The sequence below is a fragment of the Lepisosteus platostomus genome, chromosome 1, assembly GCF_059453375.1.
Source record: "Lepisosteus platostomus isolate fLepPlt1 chromosome 1, fLepPlt1.hap1, whole genome shotgun sequence".
In the NCBI taxonomy this organism is placed as follows: Eukaryota; Metazoa; Chordata; class Actinopteri; order Semionotiformes; family Lepisosteidae; genus Lepisosteus; species Lepisosteus platostomus.
In genome coordinates, this window is record NC_142611.1 from 20,735,388 (window position 1) to 20,762,634 (window position 27,247).

General features: G+C 35.5%; 1 protein-coding gene across 1 annotated transcript in view; it reads right to left on the reverse strand.

The window, feature by feature from the left end:
- ccdc171 (coiled-coil domain containing 171) overlaps positions 1-27,247 on the reverse strand; it is a 157,308-nt gene that overhangs the window by 86,922 nt on the left and 43,139 nt on the right. The window contains exons 12-17 of the mRNA XM_088627030.1: positions 23,447-23,536; positions 18,360-18,560; positions 13,827-13,994; positions 5,204-5,392; positions 2,480-2,981; positions 1,491-1,607 (exon numbers count right to left, since the gene is read on the reverse strand). Coding sequence (XP_088483156.1) covers positions 1,491-1,607; positions 2,480-2,981; positions 5,204-5,392; positions 13,827-13,994; positions 18,360-18,560; positions 23,447-23,536 — 1,267 coding nt within the window. The remainder of the gene's footprint in view (positions 1-1,490; positions 1,608-2,479; positions 2,982-5,203; positions 5,393-13,826; positions 13,995-18,359; positions 18,561-23,446; positions 23,537-27,247) is intronic.

Genomic DNA, 27,247 nt, shown 5'->3' on the forward strand with positions numbered 1-27,247 from the left:
TAGGCTCTTTTGATGCAAGACATTCTGTTTCATTCTTTGTTTGTTCTCTACAGATAATATCCATTCCAAAGTTGTTTTTTTTCCCCGACACCCACGATGAAACTGACAGATTTTTACACATCACAATTCAACCTTTGGCTTTAAATCTCTATTAATTATTAATAAAAGTGCTGTGCTTTTTATTACTAAAACACACAAGAATTATGTTCTTTTGGGGTCCCAGACCACTTTAAAGGAGGGGGTGGTTGGAACAACACTGGGCAGATTAAAAACAAATCCACCCAAGCAGACAAAGCAACACATCTTTGAGACATATTCCCACAGTGTGAGTGCAATACAGCAGGTAGCTAAGACAAGTAGTGCACTACCTGAACTCTGACAGTGTAAGGATTGCTGTAAAAGCACTAAATTATTCATCCAGCAATGCTCATGTCAGAAATAGCCAGACACCAACACCAGTAGAACCATGCACAAATCAAAGATTTAACACATGCACAATACCTACTATACCTGCTACTGTATACCTACACTGACACCACACGCCATGTTACATTATACTTGAATAACTTGCTTGTTGCTTACACAGAAGTAATATGTTTGCATTTTCAATGTTTTTTAACCGTCAAATTGAAGATATTAAAAGATGTCTTACCAATTCATTATTTCTATTAACATATCGTCCCTGCTATTTAATTTTAGTTCTGCGTGTAACCTACATTTATATAAAAGATGAATTATTGCAGATAATGAAGAATGTTTGTCTGTTGTCCAGATTTCAGCTCACAAATTCTAATTACAGCAGAGAACTCAGAACTGAAATACAAGAGTCCTGGCAACAATCTTTGTTTGAAGATTAAATGATTAATTAGAAGATTAATTTTGTTAAATTTTTATTCTGGATTTTTAAAAATACAGTACCAACCAAAAACAGCAACAATACCTTGCAAAACGTGATTATAAAATGCATTAGAAGACTATAATATTAAGACAGTTATCATAAATGTTGCTTATGATAACTCAGTTTAGCCTAAGCAAGATCAGATGTATCCGTATCTTAATGTCAGACAGACACAAGTGCAACAGTAGTTTTTTATTTGGTTTCTGAGTAAATCTATGAGTCATTAGCATAATGATGAAAGCCCAGTCCATGAGGTTATATAATTCAATCAAGATGCATCACATAAATACGAAATAGCAACTGTCCATGTACAAAACTCAGTGGAATACCCTGAGGGTGTGGTATGTAGAGAAGGGAAGTACAGTACCAGTGATGATCAGTAGATAATTCTCAGTGCAATTCAAACGGAATGTATCAAAAAGAACAGTGACACCAAGTCAGAAGCTGTTAGAAAATCATTAACTACAAGAAAGATGCTGCTGTTCTTTAAAGAATTTCTTGTCCTGGCAAACAAATCAAATTAATTATACTAAGCAGTTTCTTTTAAGAGTTCAAAAACCAAAGGCAGAAATATGTAACGTATTTAGCCTACCTGTTTTTGAAACCATATCTTGAAGATCTCCCACACAACTAAGAACTATGGTCAGCAAATCTCTGCTGGTGAGCCACCTCAGGGCTTGGCTTCTACGGCGCTCTTCTTTCTCCTGCCCTAAAACAAACACATCAAGATAAACCTTTGATTTAGCCAGAGTACTCAGGGAAAATGGATTAGTCAAAAGTTTAACTTCAATGATATTTAAAATCTGTGGATTAATATAAAATGGTTTGATACTATTTTAAAACTGTCAGTGATATTCTAACGGCATTTCGTCATACAGCGGCTGCTGACGTCATACATTCGTCAGCAGCCATATCACCCTGCAACTCACAACTGGCAGCCCACTGAAGCTAAGCAGGTGTGAGCCTGGTCAATACCTGGATGGGAGACCTCCTGGGAAAAACTAAGGTTGCTGCTGGAAGAGGTGTTAGTGGGGCCAACAGGGGGCGCTCACCCTGCGGTCCATGTGGGTCCTAATGCCCCAGTATAGTGACGGGGACACTATACTGTAAAACAGGCGCCGTCCTTCGGATGAGACGTAAAACCAAGGACCTCTGTGGTCATTAAAAATCCCAGGGCGTTTCTCAAAAAGAGTAGGGGTGTAACCCCGGTGTCCTGGCCAAATTTCCCATTGGCCCTTACCAATCATGATAATAATCATAATACCCCTCAATGAACTGGCTACATTACTCTGCTCTCCTCCCTACTGATAGCTGGTGTGTGGTGAGCGTTCTGGCGGACTATGGCTGCCGTCGCATCATCCAGGTGGATGCTGCACATTGGTGGTGGTGGAGGGGAGTCCCCATTACCTGTAAAGCGCTTTGAGTGGAGTGTCCAGAAAGCACTATATAAGTGTAAGCAATTATTATTATTATTATACTACCAGATTGAAAAAGCAATTGATTTATTGCTCAGAAAAAAAGTTTTGATTAAAAACTCTTCAGAAGGGGGCAAGACCAGTGCCCTTATATTCATATACCTACCAGATGAACGTGCTCCTGACTTTGCTCCTCCAGCACAAACAGCTAAAGCTGGGAAGCTGTTGAAACCCTGGACCCATGTGAAGAGATGCCTCGAGTCCTGTCCAAATTTCTGGAAGCGGTTGGCTGCAATCACAGCTATAACAGTCTTACGGAAAACACACACAAGCCTTTTGGCCTGCTTCCTTTTGCCCTCAGTAGGTAGCTGGGTTTCATTCTCTGCTGTTAAAGCCAGCACCAAGGTCTGGATCTCGCTTTTAAAGGCCTCACTGGCATCAACCTGCTCTAGTAAGAGGTTCTTTTGGCTTGACAGGGCACAAAGCTGCCAGAAGAGTGGGTACAGGGCTCCTGCCAGTAGGGCACAGGCAGCCAAGAGAGTGTCACTCTCCCTCTGCATTTGGTGCATGAGCTTTTGAAAGTGGGCAAGATCCAAAGCCATTTGATCCCGGATCTTCTCCATTCCAGCCACCTTTTCCTCGTTTTCCTCTGCCACTCTCTGCCATTTCTGTGAAGGGATGTTGAAAGGACACTGAGCATGGAATTATGAGTCTAATTCATTGAAATAGATCTTTAGATCTTTAATCACTCAACGGATTTCTCTAATAGCTTCAGACAATCACACAAAATAACCTCAAAAATAAGTTTTAGGCCACACGAGACTTCATGAAAACTTCTATATACAGTAATACTTAAGTGATGGATGTGTAAAAGACATCATGAAGCGTATACTTCAATATCAGCACATACTGTAGTTCAAGAAGCACCTCTTAGACACAAGAACTATTTCATTTTAAAACTAGAACACATTGATAATTGGCCAGCAACATCAACATGGGTATTTATGTTCTAAAGTCTAGAGGGCAAACTGCACAAACATTATAAATAGGCATTTTACAGCTGTATGACCAAAAATAATTTTGAATCTTTGCAAACCTCAAGTCCATATCAGTTTTCATTGTTACCATGTTGACATTGCTCACAAATGCATTCTAAAGAATCGATGTGTATCATTACCAAGTCCCAGATGCATTTCAAACTGAATTTTCCCTGATCCAAAAGATATAAAAATGTTAATGTCAGGGTTCAATAGTCATTACAATGTCTTCTAGTGATAGCTGGCAGCAACAATGTCTAAAGAAAATGCAGTTTCTAAGTCTCATATTATTTTGAAAATCTTATCCACTTGTAAGTTTTATTTTTTATTAATAATAAGCAAGCAAAGAAAGCAAACTAGAAAGAATCCCAGTTCAGTTTTACTCCGTTAACATTTTTGTGACATACAGTATACCAAAAGTAATAGTGTAAAGTGCTGAAAGGAAATGAACTGCATTTAGATTTCCATTAGTTAACAGATCCCTACTCTGATGGATTGACCATTCCTGAGGACTGCTTTGTCCCACCGATATCTCTAATATGTCCCCACAAAACATGGGCTTTTTTTTATGTTAGCAATGACATATCATTCCTTAAAACAATATATGTGACAGAATGTTTAGTCTTTTCCAGTACGGTAGATAAAAAATTGTACATTGAGCATCCTATTATTTTCCCTTTTCAACTAGTTTTCAGCAGCATTTTGTAACTGCTACCAGGATTTGAGTGAAGCAGACTGAAAATCAAATGTGTTCAGTCCCACTGCAGATCTTTTTTTTAGCCAGCGAAGCAAATCGGTAAACGCTGAAGATCTCTTGGGCCTTTCAGGACTGACCTGAATCATCAAGAGATGAAACACTGTGGATGACAAGTTAAATCTGGTTGCCAGTTTCTTTCAAAAATGGTATAAACTGTTCCTTTGATTCATAAGGAATTGTCAAACCTGCATTTACTTTTTACTACTTTTTTACTACTTTTTTATTCACCTTTTTCAAAACTCAACAGAAAACAAGACCAGTTTCACATGGAATATGCAGAACTAAATAAGCAGAGATTTACAAAAGGATCTTCTGGTATTTTGAATAGTGCCCTATAGACAGTATATGGCATTTACAGAAGTTATTTCCAACATTCAAATGGTTGTTTTCTTTTGTTTTACAGTCATTCAATCACATTCAGAAACCACCAATACACAATGTATGTAAATTACCCACACTTTGAATTTAATTACCTTTTGACAGCAATGTTGTTTGGAGTAGCAATTTGCCATGAACAATTTTGACAGACAACACAGCTTTCACTTACACTTTATGTTTACTTAGTTTTGCCTTAATTGGCCTCACATTGTCGTCTGAGAAGTTGTTCAAGTGTTTTGTTTTTGCCAGATTCAAGAGGTGGCCAACCATGTGAACTTTGTTGTGAACTTGAGTTGTAGCAGAGAGATGGCATAACACGGGCCACCAAGTTTCAAACCTCAACGATCTTTGCTTATAAAGAACAACTTGGGAAAAAAAAAACCAAACTGTGTCAGAAACCCAAGATGTGACATGCTGGTATAACATTCACTTTAGAATAATTAGCCAGATTTGTTACTTAAGGGACACTGTTACTTAAGGGACAACTTTTCTGAACTGCTAAAAGTCTACTTAAAAAAACAATATCCCATTATCGCAAATTCAGGCCAGACAAAAACAAAATGTATTTATTTCACATGTTTTTGATTATTATTATACACAAAGCTCTCTGTGATTCTCCTATGCAAGCTAACACAAAAACAAATGGGTTTGCTGTGCTCTTAAAGAAGAGCGGGTCTGTAAAGTGAAGCATCCGTTCAGAAAGAAAACTGTACTATACCTGGGCCCTGGCATGAACTTCCCCGATCAGACTGGTGTAATGGTGCTCCAGGTCTTTCTTCTGCTTTTTCCAGGCGGTCTCCCTCTCTCTGACTTGGTCTGCCAGCTTACTAAAGGTGTTTTCCTGAGTCTGCTGGAGCTCCTTCACAACCTCACTCTTGTTTTGGCAGACGCACTCCAGGTGGGATATCTTTGGAGAAAACAGAGAGCTACTTTATATTTTCTGCCACAGAGTGACAGCGGGTACATTCTTCGAGCTCCCACAAGTGAAACATTACACCATCAGAAGTTTTCTTTGCACAGAGATCCATTTGACCTACAACTCTCCTAATATTGAAACAATTTTTACCACTTTTCTTCTTAAATTTCTGAACTTCTTTAATTCATTTAGGCTTTCAACAATGTTTGTGAAACTAAGCACACTGTACATTTACGTTTACAGATTATTCATTGTTATAAAAATGACGTTTTTAAAAAGCTATTTATCTAGTCATATAAACTAGTCAATTTTCTTGAAATTGTTATGTCATATAAACTTAATAATCAAGCTCTTTATTCACTTTTAATTTTTCTTTACAAATACAGTATGGCCTTTCAAATCCTAAAGTAATGTGGTCATATGAATAATATTCTTAAGACACAAATTGGGTAAAACTACTTTGAAACCCTCTTGTAGGGCTTTTCTGTAGTGGGACAATAAAAAGACATGAAAAAGGTGTTAAGAGAGTAGGTCATAAAAATCAAACATTCAGCTATAATGTGTTTAAAATACACAGTATGCTGAAGTATAACTGATAGACATCAAATTGAGTAACTCAAAGAGCTGGACAATTTGTCTCAGTGAAAATTTAGAATGCAGAGTTTCTCTCTCTTCTATCTATTATGTTTAATGATATTAAAAGTTTCAAATTTTCAAAAAATAATAATTTAAAAGTTTTAAATTGAAGGCTTTTGGGTTCTTCTCCAGGATAGCATCTTTGACATATTATTATGTATTCATTAACTGTGATGAAGTCATTTTGAAGGTAAAATTGCAATAGCATTATATATACATAATATAAATTAAACATTAAATAAATTGTTTTAATGCTGAAATATTAAGAAAAGCAGCCTAAGAAACTAAAGACACAACTTCAACAAACTGCAATAATGTACACAGTAAAACTATATACAGTATCATATGCAATGCATACACTAACTTTTAATGTATACAGAGTTTTGTCTAGCATATACTTCCAAAATAACTCCACACTTACTTATTAAACAAACAATAGATATATAAAAATATATCTATTGTTATATTTATATCTAAATCTAAAATTTATATCTAAATATATAAATATATCTGAAATATTAAGAAAAGCAGCCTAAGAAACTAAAGACACAACTTCAACAAACTGCAATAATGTACACAGTAAAACTATATACAGTATCATATGCAATGCATACACTAACTTTTAATGTATACAGAGTTTTGTCTAGCATATACTTCCAAAATAACTCCACACTTACTTATTAAACAAACAATAGATATATAAAAATGACTATCATCAGTCAATTACTTTATAATATGCTAAATACAAGTAGTGCTGAAATGTTGCCATGATTATGGTTAAAACTAATGTGCATCTACAATCTCAAACTGGCAGTGAAATTAAATAAGAACATACTACAAAAATACCAAATTACTATGATTATTGAAAAGCTACAGTATGTGTGGGCTATTATTAAGAAACAGAAACTGGAACTACTGCAACTAGTTACATATTCAGAAGAAAAGGCAAGATTTCTGAAAAACATGAAATAGTATCATTCAAACAGGCCAGCAATATCTGCAAAATAGAGCAAAAGCTATGATACAAAAATTAAGAAAAGATCAAGAAATTTAAGAGCTTGCAATTCAACAAACCCCTGTGTTAAAGATTGTTATTCATGGACAAAAAAAGCTAATTTTTTAAGAACAACAGACTAAAAAGGCTTTACCAATCAATGTTAATAGTAAAAACTAATTGGAAAATACCTCATGGAATCTGATAATGATTATTTGTTTACCTAAATTCTATTGTCAAATTACTCCAACATATATTTTTATCATGATATGTTAGAGCTAGAGAGGAGAAAGTTAAAGTTCCTCCTAGTGTTAATCATAGTGGTGGCAGAGTTATAAATTAGGTTTGTTTTACTTCAGGCACTGACATCTTTTCATATTGTAAAGGGATCGATAAATGCTGCTGAACACCAAGAAAGAAAATTGCATTTTCATATGCTACGCAGTTTTAGAAAGCTTACTGGAGACGGATGTTTGTAATCTGGATGGATAAAGACCTTAAGCATTCTATTAATTCTACAAAGGAATTCATGAAAAAAAGATTACAATATGGACTGGCTAACTTAGTCCCCTGACATGGATCCCATCAAAAGACTGTAGACTTCAAAACTGATGTTGCAAGGAAGAAACTAACATCAACTGCAGAACACAAAACTGCATGTGTTGAAGAAGAAGCAAAAAGTTTTCCATAAAGATTACAGAGAAAAAATCAGAATACAGAAAACAATAGAAGCTGTAAAAGAAGTGTGCGCACACAAAATATCAAAGAAAGGATGTCCAGACACTTTTGTTAACTTACGAAACTATCCAATTTATACTGTATATGGTTTTTGTTTTATTCTTAAGCTTATTTTCTAAGTTATATTGTAAGAAACAGCCTTAACTGAACTTCTAATGTTTTCTCTTAATCATATGTAAATAAACAGTGAATATTTTGTCATATTGCCCCAGTCACAGATAGCAGTCACTGGGACTGAAGGTGTGTACAGTGCCTTGCGAAAGTATTCGGCCCCCTTGAACTTTTCAACCTTTTGCCACATTTCAGGCTTCAAACATAAAGATATAAATTTTTTATTTTATGTGAAGAATCACCAACAAGTGGGACACAATTGTGAAGTGGAACGAAATCTATTGGATTTTTGAAACTTTTTTAACTAATAAAAAAATGAAAAGTGGGGCGTGCAAAATTATTCGGCCCCCTTGCGTTAATACTTTGTAGAGCCACCTTTTGCTGCGATTACAGCTGCAAGTCGCTTGGGGTATGTCTCTATCAGTTTTGCACATCGAGAGACTGAAATTCTTGCCCATTCTTCCTTGCAAAACAGCTCGAGCTCAGTGAGGTTGGATGGAGAGCGTTTGTGAACAGCAGTTTTCAGCTCTTTCCACAGATTCTCGATTGGATTCAGGTCTGGACTTTGACTTGGCCATTCAAACACCTGGATACGTTTATTTGTGAACCATTCCTTTGTAGATTTTGCTGTATGTTTGGGATCATTGTCTTGTTGGAAGATAAATCTCCGTCCCAGTTTCAGGTCTTTTGCAGACTCCAACAGGTTTTCATCCAGAATGGTCCTGTATTTGGCTGCATCCATCTTCCCCTCAATTTTAACCATCTTCCCTGTCCCTGCTGAAGAAAAGCAGGCCCAAACCATGATGCTGCCACCACCATGTTTGACAGTGGGGATGGTGTGTTGAGGGTGATGAGCTGTGTTGCTTTTACGCCAAACATATCGTTTTGCATTGTGGCCAAAAAGTTCGATTTTGGTTTCATCTGACCAGAGCACCTTCTTCCACATGTTTGGGGTGTCTCCCAGGTGGCTTGTGGCAAACTTTAGACGAGACTTTTTATGGATATCTTTGAGAAATGGCTTTCTTCTTGCCACTCTTCCATAAAGGCCAGATTTGTGCAGTGTAAGACTGATTGTTGTCCTATGGACAGACTCTCCCACCTCAGCTGTAGTTCTCTGCAGTTCATCAAGAGTGATCATGGGCCTCTTGGCTGCATCTCTGATCAGTCTTCTCCTTGTCTGAGCTGAAAGTTTAGAGGGACGGCCAGGTCTTGGTAGATTTGCAGTGGTCTGATACTCCTTCCATTTCAAGATGATCGCTTGCACAGTGCTCCTTGGGATGTTTGAAGCTTGGGAAATCTTTTTGTATCCAAATCCGGCTTTAAACTTCTCCACAACAGTATTACGGACCTGCCTGGTGTGTTCCTTGGTCTTCATGATGCTCTCTGCGCTTTCAACAGAACCTTGAGACTATCACAGAGCAGGTGCATTTATACAGAGACTTGATTACACACAGGTGGATTCTATTTATCACCATCAGTCATTTAGGACAACATTGGATCATTCAGAGATCCTCACTGAACTTCTGGAGTGAGTTTGCTGCACTGAAAGTAAAGGGGCCGAATAATTTTGCACGCCCCACTTTTCATTTTTTTATTAGTTAAAAAAGTTTCAAAAATCCAATAGATTTCGTTCCACTTCACAATTGTGTCCCACTTGTTGGTGATTCTTCACATAAAATAAAAAATGTATATCTTTATGTTTGAAGCCTGAAATGTGGCAAAAGGTTGAAAAGTTCAAGGGGGCCGAATACTTTCGCAAGGCACTGTACATGTAACTATTGGGATACCATCACAGGCTACCTTATAAAGGTTATTTAAAAGACTGTGAAGATTTTAGCTTACCTGTTGTAGATGACTGAATAATTTTATATAATTGAAAATTTGGAGCACAGTTTAAGACATGAGATTTGGGACTTTGGTATAAAAAGTATGGCTGTTGGTAAAGTTGTTTTGCTTAATTTCTTAATAGTTTGAACCTTTAATAAATCAAGGTGAATTAGTCTATAGTTGAATGCATAGTCATGTAAATACATGTAATCTAAAATTACTTAACATTTGGACACATAATGTAGAAAGAGAGTAGGGCGGAGCGATGGCTCTGTGGCTAAGGATCTGCGCCTGTGACTGGAAGGTTGCCGGTTCAAATCCCGTGGCCGGCAGAGGAATCCTACTTCGTTAACCCTAACTGCTCCAGGGGCGCCGAACAATGGCAGACCCTGCGCACTGACCCCAAGCTTCTCTCCCTGTCTGTGTGTCTGTGTCTCCATGGAGAAAAGCTGGGGTATGAGAAAAGACGAATTCCTAATGCAAGAAATTGTATAGGGCTAATAAAGAAACATTATTATTATTACATTATATTCATAAAGGGATGTCTCCTCTTTATAATATAACACAAACACTGTCTTAAACAGGTACATTAAACTGACATCAAATTCAGACAGTATGCTGATCTGTTTCAATCCTACTTTAGAAAAATATTAACACTGGGATGTATTTACATTCATAAAAATAATTCAGAGTAACTACATATTCTTAACACAAACCATATACCTGAAAAGTGTTCCTTGTGAAGTACACAATTCCATTTAAATGGTCAAATATAGTGATATCTACTAAGGGTGAAACAAGTACTTGGCTAAATTTTACATAATATACTCAAATGTCAAGTCAGTACTTACCCTCTAAGTGTTGTGAAATGGCAAAATCTAATATTCAATCACATAATTCCTAGCAACTGCATGGTATTTACACCATACTATTATACATAAATGTGTGTTTTCTATATGGATATTACACATCTACTGAAAGATGAAATTAGAAGGTTCGCAGGAGCAAGCTGGATGAAGACAGAACAGTTGAAGACATATATTTGTGAAAGAATCCTAAGTACTATAAGAAACATCAGTGAAGATATTTAGCAAATTGTTTACAATCATAACAATCAACTCCCAAAAGTGTCTAAGATATTTAAAATCTTTGCATGACACCGTACAGTATGTGCATGTGCGTGAAAATAATAAATTTTGGATTCAGATATTAATTCTTTATTGTTATGAAAAGAAGGACAAAGATAATAGGGTAAGTGACATATCATATTCAGTTATTCTTCTTATAAATGTGTATAATAGGTCAGTTCAAGTACTAATAAGGATAAACTCTGCCCTTCCAATTTCTAATCTAAAAAGAATCCACCTGCTACCATGCATTTTGGTGATTTTTGAAACCAGTTCCAAACAAATGCATTAACTGCAAGGCATGTTCAATTGTTTTTACTCAATTATGTGCAAGAGCCTTCATTACATACTACAGTGAATAAAGCAAAGAACTTGTTAATTGCTCTGTATCCCTTGATCACAGTCAAAACAAGGCCCTTGTACACAATTCCCAAATTAATCAGTCCTCCTAGTTAATTTCTTTATCTGCTGAAGTATTTGAAAGTTTGATTTGATTTGAATAGCTTAATAATTTCTTTGAATAATGTGTGTTTATTTGATGAACCCAGCAGAGTACTGTAAGATAGTTATATCCTCTGTACACAATCAGAATATAGCAATAAGCACTCACGTTTAAGGTATTTGCTAATCAACCTTTTTTTCCATCTCTGTAATTTGGATACAAAGAAAGTACAAACACTTTAAAGAGTTGCTGAATACCACTTCCAGCAGAGTGATAAGGGATTCTACCATACTTCACAATGATCATATCTGACTCTTAACTCACTCTATACAAATCCACCCATCATACACATAAATTGCAGAAACCTTTTTTGTTTAAAAGTATGGATGCTAAGAACTGTTGTCATGAAATCCAGTGAGAAGCAACAGTGCCCAATAAAAATGTATTTGTAAACTTAGCCATTCAGCTTCCAACTTCCATTCCACTACAAAATAACAACTGAATTGTGTTAAATATTAGTACAGGATATGGGAAATACATGTACCTATAGTTTACAAATGAGGCATCATGAACTCAACAGACAGCGAATGAGATAAAATGCAGTTAAGAACCCCTGCCTTGAATTTGCAGATCATCGATGGACTGAAGCAATTCACATAGCAGGCCTAGCTATCAAACCTCAGCTTACAACATTATTTTGTACTGCTGTTGCTCACTTTAACCACACAAAAAAAGACTACTGACAATGGAAACCACTGCAGTAAATAAAGTCAGTGTACAGTATGATTGTTCTCTCATTAATGACACAATTCAAAGTGTGACAATTGTGAGGTTAAGAGCAGAAAAAAAGATAAATTTCTGTAAAACAGAAAAAAATATACAGCTAAACACCTGTCTAAAATGCAGCAGCATTATTATTAAAAAGTTAATCATTTCCAATTAGTAGTACATTACCAATTATGTAATTAAGTTAACTGTAACTTTCCCGGCACAATTTGCACTTATTTTTTCTTTGCATATCAAGTTAGTGTTGTCATAAAATGCGTTTCAGCTGCCCATTAATAGGAATTTTCTCAATGTACATTTTCACTGCCTAATGTTTTCAATGGCAATTGCATTATCCCCAGAGTGTTTTTTCATACAAAACTATAATGCATTTTCAACATTGCTAAAGGCATTGCTGGGGCTGTTGTGCTTGGTTTGTAGCTTTGGGCTGTCTTATAATTCATTTTTGTTATTCACATTACTGTACGTATGTGACTTACATATGAGAAATAGCAAATTTCCTAATTTGTTATTATTACTTTACTAATATTATTAAGACTATTAGAAACATAATCAATATTATAAATATCTGCAAAATGCATTTTCAGTAATACTAAAATAAATAATACTAGTCTTTTTTCCCTTTAATTAACCAGAGGCCAGAAAGATGAAATCCGAAACAGTAAGGTAACTATTAGGAAATATAGTACACAAGTTAAACAATGCAGCTTTGACTACTGTGCTAAAAAAGAGAATAAAAACAAATGATAGCCAACAGAAAACACACCTCAACATTTTCTAATTGAAGAGATGTTTGCAAAAGCATTAACTCATAAGATGTAATTCAGTTAAAGACTTTCCATTTTTTTTATTAATTCTGATATTGGGAGTGTGTTGTGGCCATTGAGACTAATTGACCTCCACTCTTTTTCAGTTGCTCAATACCGAATAATGTAACACTTTGGAACAGCAGTGCATGCATTTTTTGACCTTAGAATAGCTTTCTATTATAGACTTCCATCAAACTGTAGCCCTAATGGCAAACAGTCAGTCCAGCTTTTTGCCATCTACAGCTTCAAAATACGAAAGAACTTGTGCTCAAGTCAATAAAAGCTACATTTCCTGCAAAACAGTTCAATTTGCGTTGGCATTAAAAATTATGTGGTGATGGAAGCTAATGCAAAAAAAAGGCCCCAAGTCATAAAGTAGAGAACAGCATTCAGCAAAGAAAAGAATAACCCTCGTTTCGCTAATTAGTCATAATCCATGCTCTGTAATCTTGCTGTTAATTACAGCCTCACTGCAGTAGTCGGAGGCCACGGTGAAGTCTCATTTCTCTGTGTTCTTTATACCAGCTGACAGGGAAAACAAACATGTACACTGGGCTATTGTACAGACTATAAACACATCATAGTGGGTGCTGAGAGCTGGCTTCCTTCTGTGCCCTTCTGACTGCTTCATCAGCAGCCTTAATTTATTTTCTGTTAATTAAGTCCCTATGGCTGAGACTGGCTAGTAGCACTAGCAAGGACCATGAAGGGAGAGAAGATGGTAAAAGAGAGACTCCATACAGACATCAGTCACATTTACATGCCCTCAGCAATGGCATCAAACTGAGCTGTAGACAAGTCATAATTAATGCTAGTGAATTATTAATGTGCTGCAACCTTGTGTTTTTTTTCTCTTTTTTTTTGTCAGTTTTTGCCTTGGATGTGAGCTGAAAAGGACAAGTGTCATTGCCGGGAACCAGCCAGCACAGCCGCCCAGCCCCTCACACTGGCCTACCTTCTCATTAGCTCGGCTCAGGTCAGAGGTCAAGGCATCAGTGTGTTCCTGCAGGATGGCGCACAGCTCAGGCCAGGAGAACCGGCCCAGTAGGCCCTGGGGTTGTTTTATTAACACACAGCCAGCTACCAGACGCTGGTACAGGTCGTGCAGAAAGGTCAGCTTCTCCTAAGAGGAACATACAAATGTTGTTAGGAAAAGAAACAAGTAAAAGAAAATGTACTCAAAGACACAATGGAAAAAATAGCAGCTATTGTTGTGCAGTGTTTCTTAACCTTCGTCATGTTTAGCCACAAGCTTTGTTCTATGGATTCTTCAGGATTAAAAGCACTAATAGAGAATGTAAGAAATTATTTTAATGATGATGTTTAAATAAATGAAAACTAAACAAAGCAGGAATGCTTAATTATCTTAAATTACCTGGCAGATATAACTGATCTAAGTGGCAATATTTTGGCTTCACTTGTTCATTATTATTCTATCTTTTTCTACAACAGTACCTATTCGGCCTTAAGAAAGCAATGTAACAAAACTATGGAAAAAAAAAGGAAAGTTATATAAAATGGAAAGGCTTTTTTCAGAAGAAATGAAAAAAACTCACACCTAAAAAGTACTGATGTGCGCTCTAACAATGGTCAGTAAAGGCAGTGAGATAAGCTGGACATACACTTTCTCTACCCAACTGTATTTTTTTTTTTAATCTTCAATGTTTTGGCATACACAAACCTGTGTGTTCTTATGAAGGTTGTTGACAAAATAAAAACTAAAGGACTTATTACAATAACAGGTATCCTGGGGGAGTTCACACACTTCACATTTCCTTAACAGCTGGTAATAAATCCAATTTAAATATGTAAGTTAATAAACCTGACCTATTTACACTGTAATTCTGGAACTGCTGTTAGCTGCTGTAGAAAACTGTTTAATTAAAAAAGTATTAGAAAGGCCAAGATAAGACTGGAAAGCTTACTTTAGGCTTCACATTAAACTTCAAGAGAAGTGGAATGATGGCGTTAATATTAATATTTTCCTTACATTATATTTTTCTTAGAGTTCTGCACAGACTTTTTAAGCCTTACAACACGGACATGTTTCTTTACTTTTCATTTAAGAAAATGAAGCTAAATTACAGTAGCCAGTGTGCATTATTTATGTGTGTAAGATACCAGAGGGACTAAATAACTTGTATTAGTGAATATCCCTGTGATGGGTTACCAAACCAGCCATATTTTTCTTCTTTAATACATAAAGCTATAAGCTACCCTGAAGACATTTAAATTGCTAATCACTGCATATTTTAAATACCATATATACAATGAATTATTTAGACATCAGTCCAGATACCAAAATTATTTAATTAAAACAAAATCTTTTTTTTCCTTAACCTTGAACATTAATCAGTTTAATCTGAAGATGTTTTACAAGATGAGACTGTAATAGTACAGCTGTTACATTTTTGTAATGAGTCCAGGGACAACAAAAATTTAAGGAATATTTTCTGCAGTTCATGAGAAGTGTACTGAGGCAATATTTATATTTACAAAACTGGTGACAAATTAGAAACTTCTAATCATACACATGTAAACTGCTTTTTGTATTTTGATGGTAAACACAAGGACTACACACAAAATCCTTATCTCTTAAGTTTCAGTAAATATCAATTATCATTTATTGAGTCATTTGCTTACTTGTTAAAAGCCCATGAATCTCAATGCTACATGAAACAGACAGCTGGAGTGCCGCTATATGTTAAGGCAGCTTTAAAATATACAAGCTTATTAAAATACTTATAATCAGGTTCAAGTAACATTTTCGAGGTGAGGAACAGTAGGTGAAGATGCCTGACCTATTTGCCACACCAACAGAAGTTTCAGAAATCAGTATCATTTGTACAAAACCCAAGTCTGATAAACGATATTAAATTCATATCAATTAACACACTGCCCAGCTGTCTGAAGTCAATCCCAATCAATGATATGCACAAATATTTAAACCTTACATATAAAGTTGGGACACATGGTCAAACATCAGTATTTGCAATAGAGGGCCTTTTTTTTTCTTCCAGGTTACTGTTCCCCATAACCTATCTGAATAATTTTCCATTATAGATGAGAATCTCATGTTCAAATTTACTGTGCTGTTATGCAGAAAGGTCATTGGTGTACAGCATATTTGATCTATTGGAACTCAAGCACAAAATCCAAAGCTGTTTTCTTAAGCCAAAGAAATCAAGGATCCAAAAAAGAGCCAATTCACAATTATGCGGCACCAAATTGCCGTGCTCTATACATAGTGACTTTACATGTTAGCCCACATTCAATTCTTCTTAACTGTAATCAGTAACTCATGTGCAGGACTACTGCAACAGATTTAAGAGGATGAGACTTGAAACCTCCCTGTGCACTGGAAGTGGAAAGAATGTCTACCTCCAGCTCAGTTGGCAATCACTTCGAGTTTTGTCAGAATAATCACATCAAGATGGGAGGTTTAAAACAAATGACAACAGTTGGTTTTCAGTGATGTATTTGAGGTCTTTTCAAACCGGATGGAAACCAATTCTGCTAATACCATTGTTTCTTTTCTTAAATAAAGAAACAGCTTCACTGATTGCTACATTTTTTTATAAACCTCAACTGTGACTAAGATATCAATAATTATTGTCATATTGATATAAGTATTCTAATACTCTTACATTCTACTTCAACACTAGCATTGCTAATAAATATGTTAAATGTAAAGTCCTATACTGTTTTCTCCATACATCATTAATTCTTCAGTTCGATAGCAATTATTTGGATATAATGTTCTTTGAGGAGTCCTTTGTAGAAAAACTAAAGGACATTTTAAAGAAAATAAAGTAAGGGATTAAGAGCTAGAGTCCAAGTGTGCTTACTTGCTCTGAAGTACCTTTTTTCTCGTAACCTCATCAAGTTATGTCGAGACCCCAGCTGTTTTAAGAGACGCTTAACATGGGAATTATTACCTTCTGTTTTCATCAGGTGATGGTTCTCTTTAAATAAGCTGTATTTGGTGCCTTTAAACCTTCAAAAAATGTTCAAAAGATGACTGGGAACAGCAGACCAAAGGAATCCACCAAAACTAACTCTAAACAAAAGATCGTATTTATTGGTCAAAACTCTGTGTTGGATTAAATGCATGACCAACAACGAAGCAGTTCTTCAGACTATTAAAATCTTAGCTTATTACTGAAGCAAACAGGTTCAAAAGTCCTTCTTTTTTCTCAAATGAAAAAACCATTACAAATCATTCATTATTCCATCATCATGGCTAGATTTGCCTGTTTATACTATTTGTGGTGTCCGTAAAGTAAACAGAGGGGTAGGCGGATCTAACATGCATACATGAGGAGGTTGTCACTCCCTCCCAGCCTGGGATCATCAAGAACATGTGAACAAATAAATAGTCAGTGGAAGGCTCAGTGTCAGTAGTAATGTTTTAATACATTATATCACGTGTATATTTCCAAGGGACTTCCAAAATAGAACAGTGTACACTAGCCCTTTTCCGTGATTTAAGATAAACCTACAGAATATTAGAAACAAAACTAAAGAAATTATCATCATTCTCTCAAGAAAAGTGGCTCATTGGGATTATATTTTACACAGTGGCTAATGGTCTGACAGGAAGCACCCAAATGAAGTAAATGCTTCTGGGTAAACGTTGCCCATGACATGCTGATTTTGATGCAGCAGCAGTGCCCCTTGCTGGTGGTGGGAGTGTTGCAGAGTCCCAGGGTTGCAATATGGTGCAAGCTGCATCTTAACCTGCACTGAGCACTAATCTTCTGTAGTAAAAAAAGTACCAAATGGACTAAGAACTCAAGAGTAAGAAAAGGACAAAATTATTATTGATTTGCTGTAGTCTTCATTTATATTTGAGAACTGTACACACCAAATCAGAAAACAAAGTCAACATCAGAATTAGAACTTTGCAAAAATAGCTATATATCAAATAAGTAAAGTTTTTTTTTAAAATATTTTGTCAATGAAAAATGAAAGAGATTAAATTCTTCTGTGCATTACCATACTCCATGTTGGGCACCATATTAAAAATTGATCCAAAAAAAGGAAATTTAAATAATCCAAACACATTATGACATCTCCAGGTTAATTTATGTTAGAAGATACAGGCTTTCATTTGTAAAAGTAAGAGTTCAGACAGACAGAATGGATAAGTACAAAGAGTGAAAAAGGCTATACCAACTTCTGACTCCTGGACTAGAAATAATGACTATTTTTTCAAAGTAGTTGCAGGTTTCAGGTAATTAGTCAATTCAATATTAAAAACAACAATGGATACTGATATTAGGAACAGATTATAAAGCACATCAGAGATGCTGATGCACTAGTATTTTAAGAAACTCACTGGTGTACATGGATCAGTATGCCATTACCATCCAGAGTGAGGATAATTGGCTTTCCTTAGTCATAACCTTGCTTCTGATTTTATATTTTTATTTGTGGGAAAGTAGAAAAAAATCTGCTTAACAACAGCACCTATTGAACAGAATACCTGCGAATCCTGCTGGTAAACCTGGGTAAGCTTCTGGATTTCTTTCTCAGCTTCCATGGCGCGCATTTTCTCAGTCTCCCAGTGGTGCTGAACATCCTGCAGCTCAGTCTGAGATTTGACTACTAGGGTCTCTCGGTTTGCACACTCTGAGCGCAGACGGCTTATCTCCTCATTGGCACTTGCTAGATTTGTATATGCTTCCTAAAAACACGGGGGAAAAAACAGTGTGAGGCAGGCTGGGGCTTCAAAAAGCCACCCCAAACTTGTTCGTGGTGAACACCAATGAGGCTGTGTTCTCTTGAAAGCAGGGTGGATAATTCAATTGTGTGAGTCTGGGAGAAATGGGCTGTGACACCATCTAACACTAATATGCCCTTCAAGAATCACCAAGGTTAAATTATGTATTTGTTTCTGAAAACAATTACTAAAATATAATGTATTTATGCAAATTTAGATTTTAAGCAACATCACAATCCAATCACTCCTCTACAATAAGTGATCAACTCCACATATAAAAACTCTTGTAGCATTGGTATACACTTCTGTTGTCTTTGACTGTAGCTTTCTTTATTGAATATATAAATTTGAGGATATATATTTATTTATACATATTTGTCTGCACTAAAGCTCACAGTTTGCGTTAGTTACCCAGCAAACACTGACGGTAGCAAAGGTAGCAAAGATTGATACAGGTAGTAGCAAATAGAAGTGAAGGTTTAAAGAATCAGTAGAGCAGACTGTCTGTAATAAACTCTTCATTCTGTCTTTATTCTTCATTTCTGTTGCTAAATATTGTACAATCCGGCATCATGATTATAACCATACAGTAAACCTATAACCTCCCAGTAGTAAAGAACTCATAAAAAAAACACGTAACAATTTAAGTGTTTTATCATTCAAGAGAATGTATTAAAAGTCCAAGCAGAAATCAGTTTGAGTGACAACTTTAAAATTATTTGAGCATTATAATATATAGACAAATAAATCCTGAATCAAATGTGACAGTTGATATTTAAGTAGGAAATGTAATTTGGAAAAGTAGCTATAAAACATTAATGAATAATCAGAACAAAAAACAAGGGGAGTCTTGAAGTTTTTCATCTGGGGCTGCATTTGAGAAACATATGGAGAACAACTATTTAAGAGCATTTAAGATAATCTCTTATATAAAAACAGATCATCATGTTGATATGAACCTGCACCCTACAATAGAATATATGATAGAAATGCATTTTCTTTCTTGCTTTTCATGCACATACAGAATGGAACACTCTTTGCAAAATTTTAAAAAGGCTGATGATAAAAAGTACATGCCAGTTCTAATCAGTAATCCAAAACCACATTTTAAAATGTTAAGTTTTCTGTGGAGACCTTATAGTATGTCAACTAGAGAGGAGCTCCACAGGCCAGCACGACATTTCAGAGGTTTGGAACAGAAGAAAGCGTCACATATTTGGCAGAATTTCAAAGCACAAACAAGGAATGTTTTTTAAAATGTTTTATTAAAGATATGATATGATTTATAAAGAAAATGAAGACGTACAGATGTATAGGAGCATGTCATTTATGGTCATTATAGTCAGTTATAAAATAATTATTCTTCTATTTATTTCAATGAGCTGTATGAAGTCCTCAATACCAGAAGTGATATCTTTAATAGTGCATACCTTAATGATAAACATATCACAACTTCATCAGAGTTTGGGACATAAAGAAGAATTAGGACACACTAAACAATTGTGGGAGTCTGGTACAGGCTTTGAAATGATTTTGATCGAGGATATTTTAAAAAAAGGCTGGATGAAATTATTTGATCAATATGCTTGAAGAATAAATTGTAACTGTATCCTCAAATATACAGACCTTGACCTCAATCTTGGAGTTCAGAGTAATCCTTGCAATCCAAGATTTGATAGAAACAGACAATTGTCACAAACTTATCTAACTACAAATGAAGAATTCAGAAAAACCTCACATGACAAACATAAAAGCTGGCATTTAGAGTTTGAGATCTTCAGTGTTTAATGAGTTTTCTACAGTATATCTCTTGTTTTGTAACAAACAGTTTTACATAACACCTGAAGCATCCATTTTCTTTAACCTTTTGCAAGCAGTGGTAGTAATGGGGGCAAGTTTAAAATCTACAGGTATTTCAGCCTGAGGTCCATCAAGAAAGAATGCATACATAAGAAATTGATTTATTCACTGTTATTTTTCATCTCTCATTTTTTAATTCTGTTTTAATGTATTTGAAGACAGTTTACAAATATGCTTCAAGATCAATTTTAGATATTGTATTTCACAGAGATAGGCAAGTGTACTGTATTTACACCTTTTTGATTTGTAGATTATTCCTGATATTACTCAAACCTTCTCACTAATGGAAGAAGTTCAGAAGAACAGATTATTTGGTTGTTTGCTGTAGTCAAGTTCTAAAGCAATAATCAAAGGAACAGTGCTAGAATGTATTAAAGATTAACATTGTCATCCTAGTTGTGGATGTGCATGGTTGAAAGAAACATAGCTCTATAGAATGATCCGTGAATGTATCATTACTCCATGGTAGGGGAGGTGCTTCCTTTCAAGAAAATTGATTTTATTAGGGTACATTCTTTTTGTACTCCTTTTAATAAAGAAATTGCATTCCTCCCTGTTCCCAATCAAACCGAGCACTGGTTGTTGGAGATCAGGGATGTGACCATTTAATTGTTATCGATTTGAACATTATTTACCACTATAGTATTACTAAAGAGATTAGAGCGAGGATATACATCACCATGCAATTTCCAAATCAACAAGCAGAGGTTAATTTTAGGCAGAAAAGTAAACTTTTTCGACTATGGATGTTTCACACCTGAAAAGGGCTCCACTGCCACAATATTGTGTATTTTATATTTTCTACTTTTCAGTGTGGACTTAGACTATACTACTATTCAAACTGTCCTTCCTATTCTATTGGCCAGTGAGTGCTGTATTCTATTATCATGCTTTACAACTACTACACAAATTCTCTATATTACTTTGTATAGTCTTTCAGGACTTATATTTAACAGCATACCGATAATTATATTTCCTCATCCTTAATATATTTTTAGTGTTCAGCAATCAAGTCAGTTTCACTCAAACAAAACCGGACTAGCTCCCAACAGCAGACCAAGGACAGCAACAAACAGTCCGGGGGGGAAGAGAGAACACTTCTCCTCCTTGATATTTAAGGGCCAGAGGGCTGCAAACAGAGTTCCCACTTCAAGAGAAGAATCCCCCACTTGCTCTTCTAGTCCATGATCTTAGGCAGGGGTAACAAGGGAAGGTCAAAGGACAGCAGGCTCAGCCACAGGGACTCTGCCTCCCAGACTTCATCCATAGCAATGGTGTCCAATACAATGCTATATTAGTTATGGTGAAAAGTGTGGTATTTTGTTCTTTAATATCAGTCTATGTTTGCTTGCTTGACTGTAGGCACAGTTTGGTTTGCTGTTGGCTTCTGCTTTTACACTGTGAACAAGGGGCAGATCTTTATATGGTAAGTGGGGGGTGGGGGAGAGTATTGAGCAAGCTGCACAGCCATGTTGAAGCTGATACTGTACCCTTGTATCCTTTAAGAAAGAGCTAGATGATATTATTGATAATTAATCAGTTAATAACCAAACAAAGCTAAACAGGATGAATTATTTTCTCTTGTTGTAACCTTTCATATATTATAATCAACTTTTCAGGTAAGTTGTTAAATTTGCTTACAAACAAAGATGTGCTAGAAGCAAGTGGAGAATCATTTAACCATACAGGGACATGGCTTAGGTACTATTCACCTCCAGACAGTTTCCAAAGGAAGCTGAAACCCAAGGACCTTGTTGTGTAGAAGAAAACAGATATAGTATGTACTGTATTTACTGTACTGTATTTACACACACATTGTATTGACTGAAGCCCCACAAGTCTGGATGGACCTTTTCTTATTTGTAACCTCATGTTCTTATGAGATATTCAGCTCAATAGAAAACTGTGATCACATGCTGAAATAACCCCTTTTGTTTCTATTATAGTTTAGCTTCATCCAACTGTTGGGTCATTATTTTCTCTTTCTACAAATTACTTTGTGACCTCATAACTAATTACTGTAGTTGATAAACTTCAGAACGTTTACAAAATAAACTGTGTTGTTTTGCCAGGCGGCTAAATTAACTACTTTCAATGATCCATTTTTTGTTTTGTTTTATTAGCTATTTTTCATATAATTAGAATTGCCTCTTGTTAGCATTTAGGCTTTTACTGTATACAAAATACTGTTAATAGTTAATTGTTATTTTAAATATCATTGAAACTAGTAAAATGCTTTCTCTGTCTGACCCAGGTACAGGGGAGGTTCTCAATTTGAAGTGTTATCCATCCGATAACAGTTTACAATACATGTTACCATATTTGTGAGGACTACATTTAATAAAATCATTTCAGAAAGAAAGCAACTCCTGAGAAGCCAGTATTATGGGAACTGGTGAAGTGGTATTCATAAGACAGAAGAAAACAGCATGTTTTCACAAACTTATAATGTGTCGATACCCACCAGAATGGACATTTGTAATAAACCAAAATATGGCATCTCTGACATCAAAAGCTTTATTTAAATATTAAGAAAGTGTCGATTTCATATTAAGTTACAGTGCAAAGCATGTCTCTCTAGTCTTTGAAAAGGGAGATTATTTTTGTCATAAAATAGAAGCATTCAATTTGAAAGTTTTAATGCACTGACACTGTGTTACTACTAAAAAAGGTGAAGAACCTATTTTAAACACACTGGCATTTCATTAGCATATTTTTTGCTGTGAAAAAATAAACATTGAAAATGTGAAATCCCAGTGAGCAACCTAATACAGCACTCTAGGGTGTTACTGGATAATGTCAAATTTGAGCTGGCTGAAGGAACCTGGCCTCTACGTCATGTCTCCAAAAAACAACAGAAGCACAGTGATGCAACATCCAATATCCGCATTAGAACACAGAGGACCCACCCTTTTGAACGATACAATTTGATTATACTATACCGACAAATTGGATGATCTACAAAAAACAAAATTAAGTAATTTACCTACCTCAATATTTTTCTTCTGAGTGTTGATCACTTCTTCATATGATGTGCAATCGTGAGCCATTCTCTTGTACGTCTTTTTTGTGTCTTCCAGCTGAAACACACATGCATTAAATGAGATGGGGGGTTTTAAGGTTTTTGACTTTTCAGGTATTCAGTGTGGAGGAAGATCCCTACTTTGACAGAAAATGGAGACTGGTAATGGTGCCCCACTAAAAACAAGATAAAAATTATTTATTCCAATCCCAAAAGAGAGACTAACCAAAGTGAGACCTATTCTCCCTAAGGTAAAAAGCTTGTAACCAATTGGTGGTGTTTTAGGAAGGCTGCAATAACATATTAACTGCTAATTTTTAAATAAAAAAATAAATAAAAGTGCTACAGGAAGATAGGTAGCAGGGTGGTAGTTGTCTTTAAGCCAGAGAAATTGTAAACCTCAGCTGCACACCACATACAGGCATCTAACAGATCTACTGTAGCTGTGTCCAGCTGTTAAAAATCCTTACTTATAGGCACTGACAACCTTAAGAAACCTGGGAGGACTGATTGATCACTAGGCAGTGATATTGGGGGGGCCTCAATTTTTAAAGGATGCTGCAGTATGCACAAGTGATAAGGAGTCTTGTATGAATTTGTATGTATTGTATGTATTTATCTAAAATTTTTAAATGATCTAAATGTCATGGTCTATTATGGGACTAATATCACTGTAAAAGGTGTGCTGATGATTCTGCAAGGCAAATTGAAGGGTTTGCATGTTTAGGAGTAGAATGTCTATGGTGGTCTTCTGAGTAACACCACGGGCAAGAAGAAATACGGTGGTTAAACATTTGGCCAAAAGACTGATACACAACAGAGGGGCTCATGGGGCATTAGGGGTTCTTATGTAACAGATAGGAAATATGGACAAAAAGGACAGGTTACTCTTGAACTTGTGTAGTACTGATGTATTGGAGAAGCATATGTTTTAAGTAGTTCAAGAGTATTTAAACTACAAAATGACAGGGAGACGGCTTAAAACAGGCCAATTCTGGTGGGATCAGAATCGCCCTAGACAGCACCAAAAATAAATTCAAAACAAATAATTAATCAATTCTTACATGTTTATAACACTAATCTAAAAGTACAAAGAATAAAATACAAGACCTTGGGGCTACCGCACTAACTGGAAACTGTGACATTGTAAGACTAGTTGAACCATGGTTTACCAATTAAGAATGACAGGAAAAAATTACAAAATTAACAGACACACACTTTATCAATAGAAGAGGTGGTGGTACATCTGTATATCAAAAATAACCAGCAAGTTAGAAAACTGAAGCAAGAAGGTTCGGGCAATTTAGAATGTATACGAGTTAACCTAGAGAGCAGAAATGTAAAGGGCTTATCAAAAGGTGAATGCTATAGAACGCCTAACAGAGGTGTAAGTAGCTTACTGTATGATGAGATCAGGAAGGCATGTAACAAATGAGATATTAAATTACTAGGTAATTTAAACTTTCCACATATAAAATGGAATATAGTGACTGGGAATACAGAAGCTGAAATTGAGAAGGTTCAAATGGTTAATGACTGCTTCTTAACACTATAAAAGCACCAACATGGCAAAGTGCAGTTATTGACTTAATCTTTTAAAAACATCAGGATATATAGTAATTAAGCAATCAGACCGCTGGGGAATTGTCATCATAATATGATAACTTTTGAAGTATATCCTAGAACTCAAAACTGTGAGTCTAAAATTAGGGTTTATAGTTTGATTAAAAAAAAACAGATTATGAAGGAATTAAGTAGAGTTTACAAGTAGGGAACTGGACACACACGGATACAGAGCCAACAGAAGGATGGTAATATTTCAAAAACTATTAAAGATGAATTAATTCAGAAACCTCCATGATATCATCTAAATGGTTTAATGGAGATATTGAAAAATCAGAAGAGAGAGCAGTCCTCAGATGTAAAATGGTCCATGACTCGGTGACAGAAAAAGAGTATATAGAGATACAAGCAAAAAGGTAATAGAATTGCCAAGAGATACAAAAAAGATTGCAATAGAGGGGAAAAATAACACCAAGCACAATACTACAACAGTATAAGCATATACTGCTTTTGAGGTATCTGCAATAGAAGACATCAATACAATGCCCAATGTTATCTATCAAACAGTCTGGGCAAATTTAACATAACTGAGAGTGAGGTTTCAAAGGGCTGTGAAAGTTAAATAAATTCCATGGGCTTGATGGTGTTTTTCCTGTCATATTTAAATATAGAGCCTTTAGATTCTGAGTGATATAATATTCAGATAGATCCAAAAAAGGGAGACAGAACTAACTGAACCAGTCAACCACAGACCACTCTTACTTCTCATGCTGACAAAGCTATGGAAAATAGATAAAATAGATGAATGCTAAGAAAACAAGGGTATTTTAAAAGACAGCCAACATGGGTTTAGAAAGGGTAGTCTTTGTCTAACTTGCTTGAATTCTTCACACAAGCAACGAGGATAACTAAAGCATATGGCATGACATAAACATTTGCAGAAAGCATTTGACAAGGTCCCTCTTAAAAAAATCAGATTCTCATGGATCAAGAACTGGTTAACATACAGAAAAAAAAACATATATTCTCAAAATGTTATGTTAATTAGCATAATATTTAACTGGGCAGATGTGAGTAGCAGTGTGCTGCAGGAATCCATTTTCATTATGCTGCTTTTCATTATATCAACAATTTAGATGCTGGAATAGTAAGCAAACTATTCACATTTGCTGATGACACTAAAATAGAGGTACTGACAAACACAGAACTAGTTTTAAGCAAGTTATAAAAAGACAAAATCACGAGATGATACTTGGAAAGTGCAAAGTAATCCACATGGGTAGTAGGAATGTACACTATTGCATAGGTACTTTCGGAGCTACAAGAAGCTACACACAAAAAGGGATCACAGTGTATATTTATGTAGATTATTCAATATGCTTATTAAATCTTAATTATTTACATGTAATGCATCTCCCAAACCACAAATAAGGCTTAAATATAGGTCATATTTAATATATACGTCCACATTAATAAGTCCATAAATAAGAACCTTGATGAGTTCCCTTATTCGTTGTCGTCTTCAACATCATGATAATAATTGCTTACACTTATATAGCGCTTTTCTGGACACTCCACACAAAGCGCTTTACAGGTAATGGGGACTACCCTCCACCACCACAAATGTGCAGCATCCACCTGGGTGATGTGGCAGCTGATGCACAACCATGGTGTACCAGTACACTCACCACACATCAGCTATCAATGGGGAGAACACAGCAATGAAGTCCATTCATAGATGGGGATTATAAGGAGGTTGTGATTGGTAAAGGTAAGGCTTTAAAAAAAAGTTTTGTCAATTACATTTTCGAAAAGTAATTGTCTCCTACTTCTAGTAAAACAAATTAATGGAGTAGTTATCTAAATTAAGTATTACCACTCCATTATTAATTATTGGACTCTCATTTTAAATAAGGGTTTTAACATAAATTATATTAAATAATATATAAAGAATCATGTTGTAGAAGAAAAGTGAAGAAGAAAGTAGTTTCTGAAGATACAGTACAGGAAACACCCTAATAAAGTGATTGTTGGAAAATATTTTATATGCTGGAATGAACGTCTGGCCACATGGCTGGAAGTTATAACCCTCCTCCAATGATAAACAAAGAGTTAGCTGTATTGGCAGTAGACTTTGAGATGGTGGAAGAGTGTTTGCATTTAGAACACTAGGAAATAGTAATCTACGGCATATTTATAACCCTAG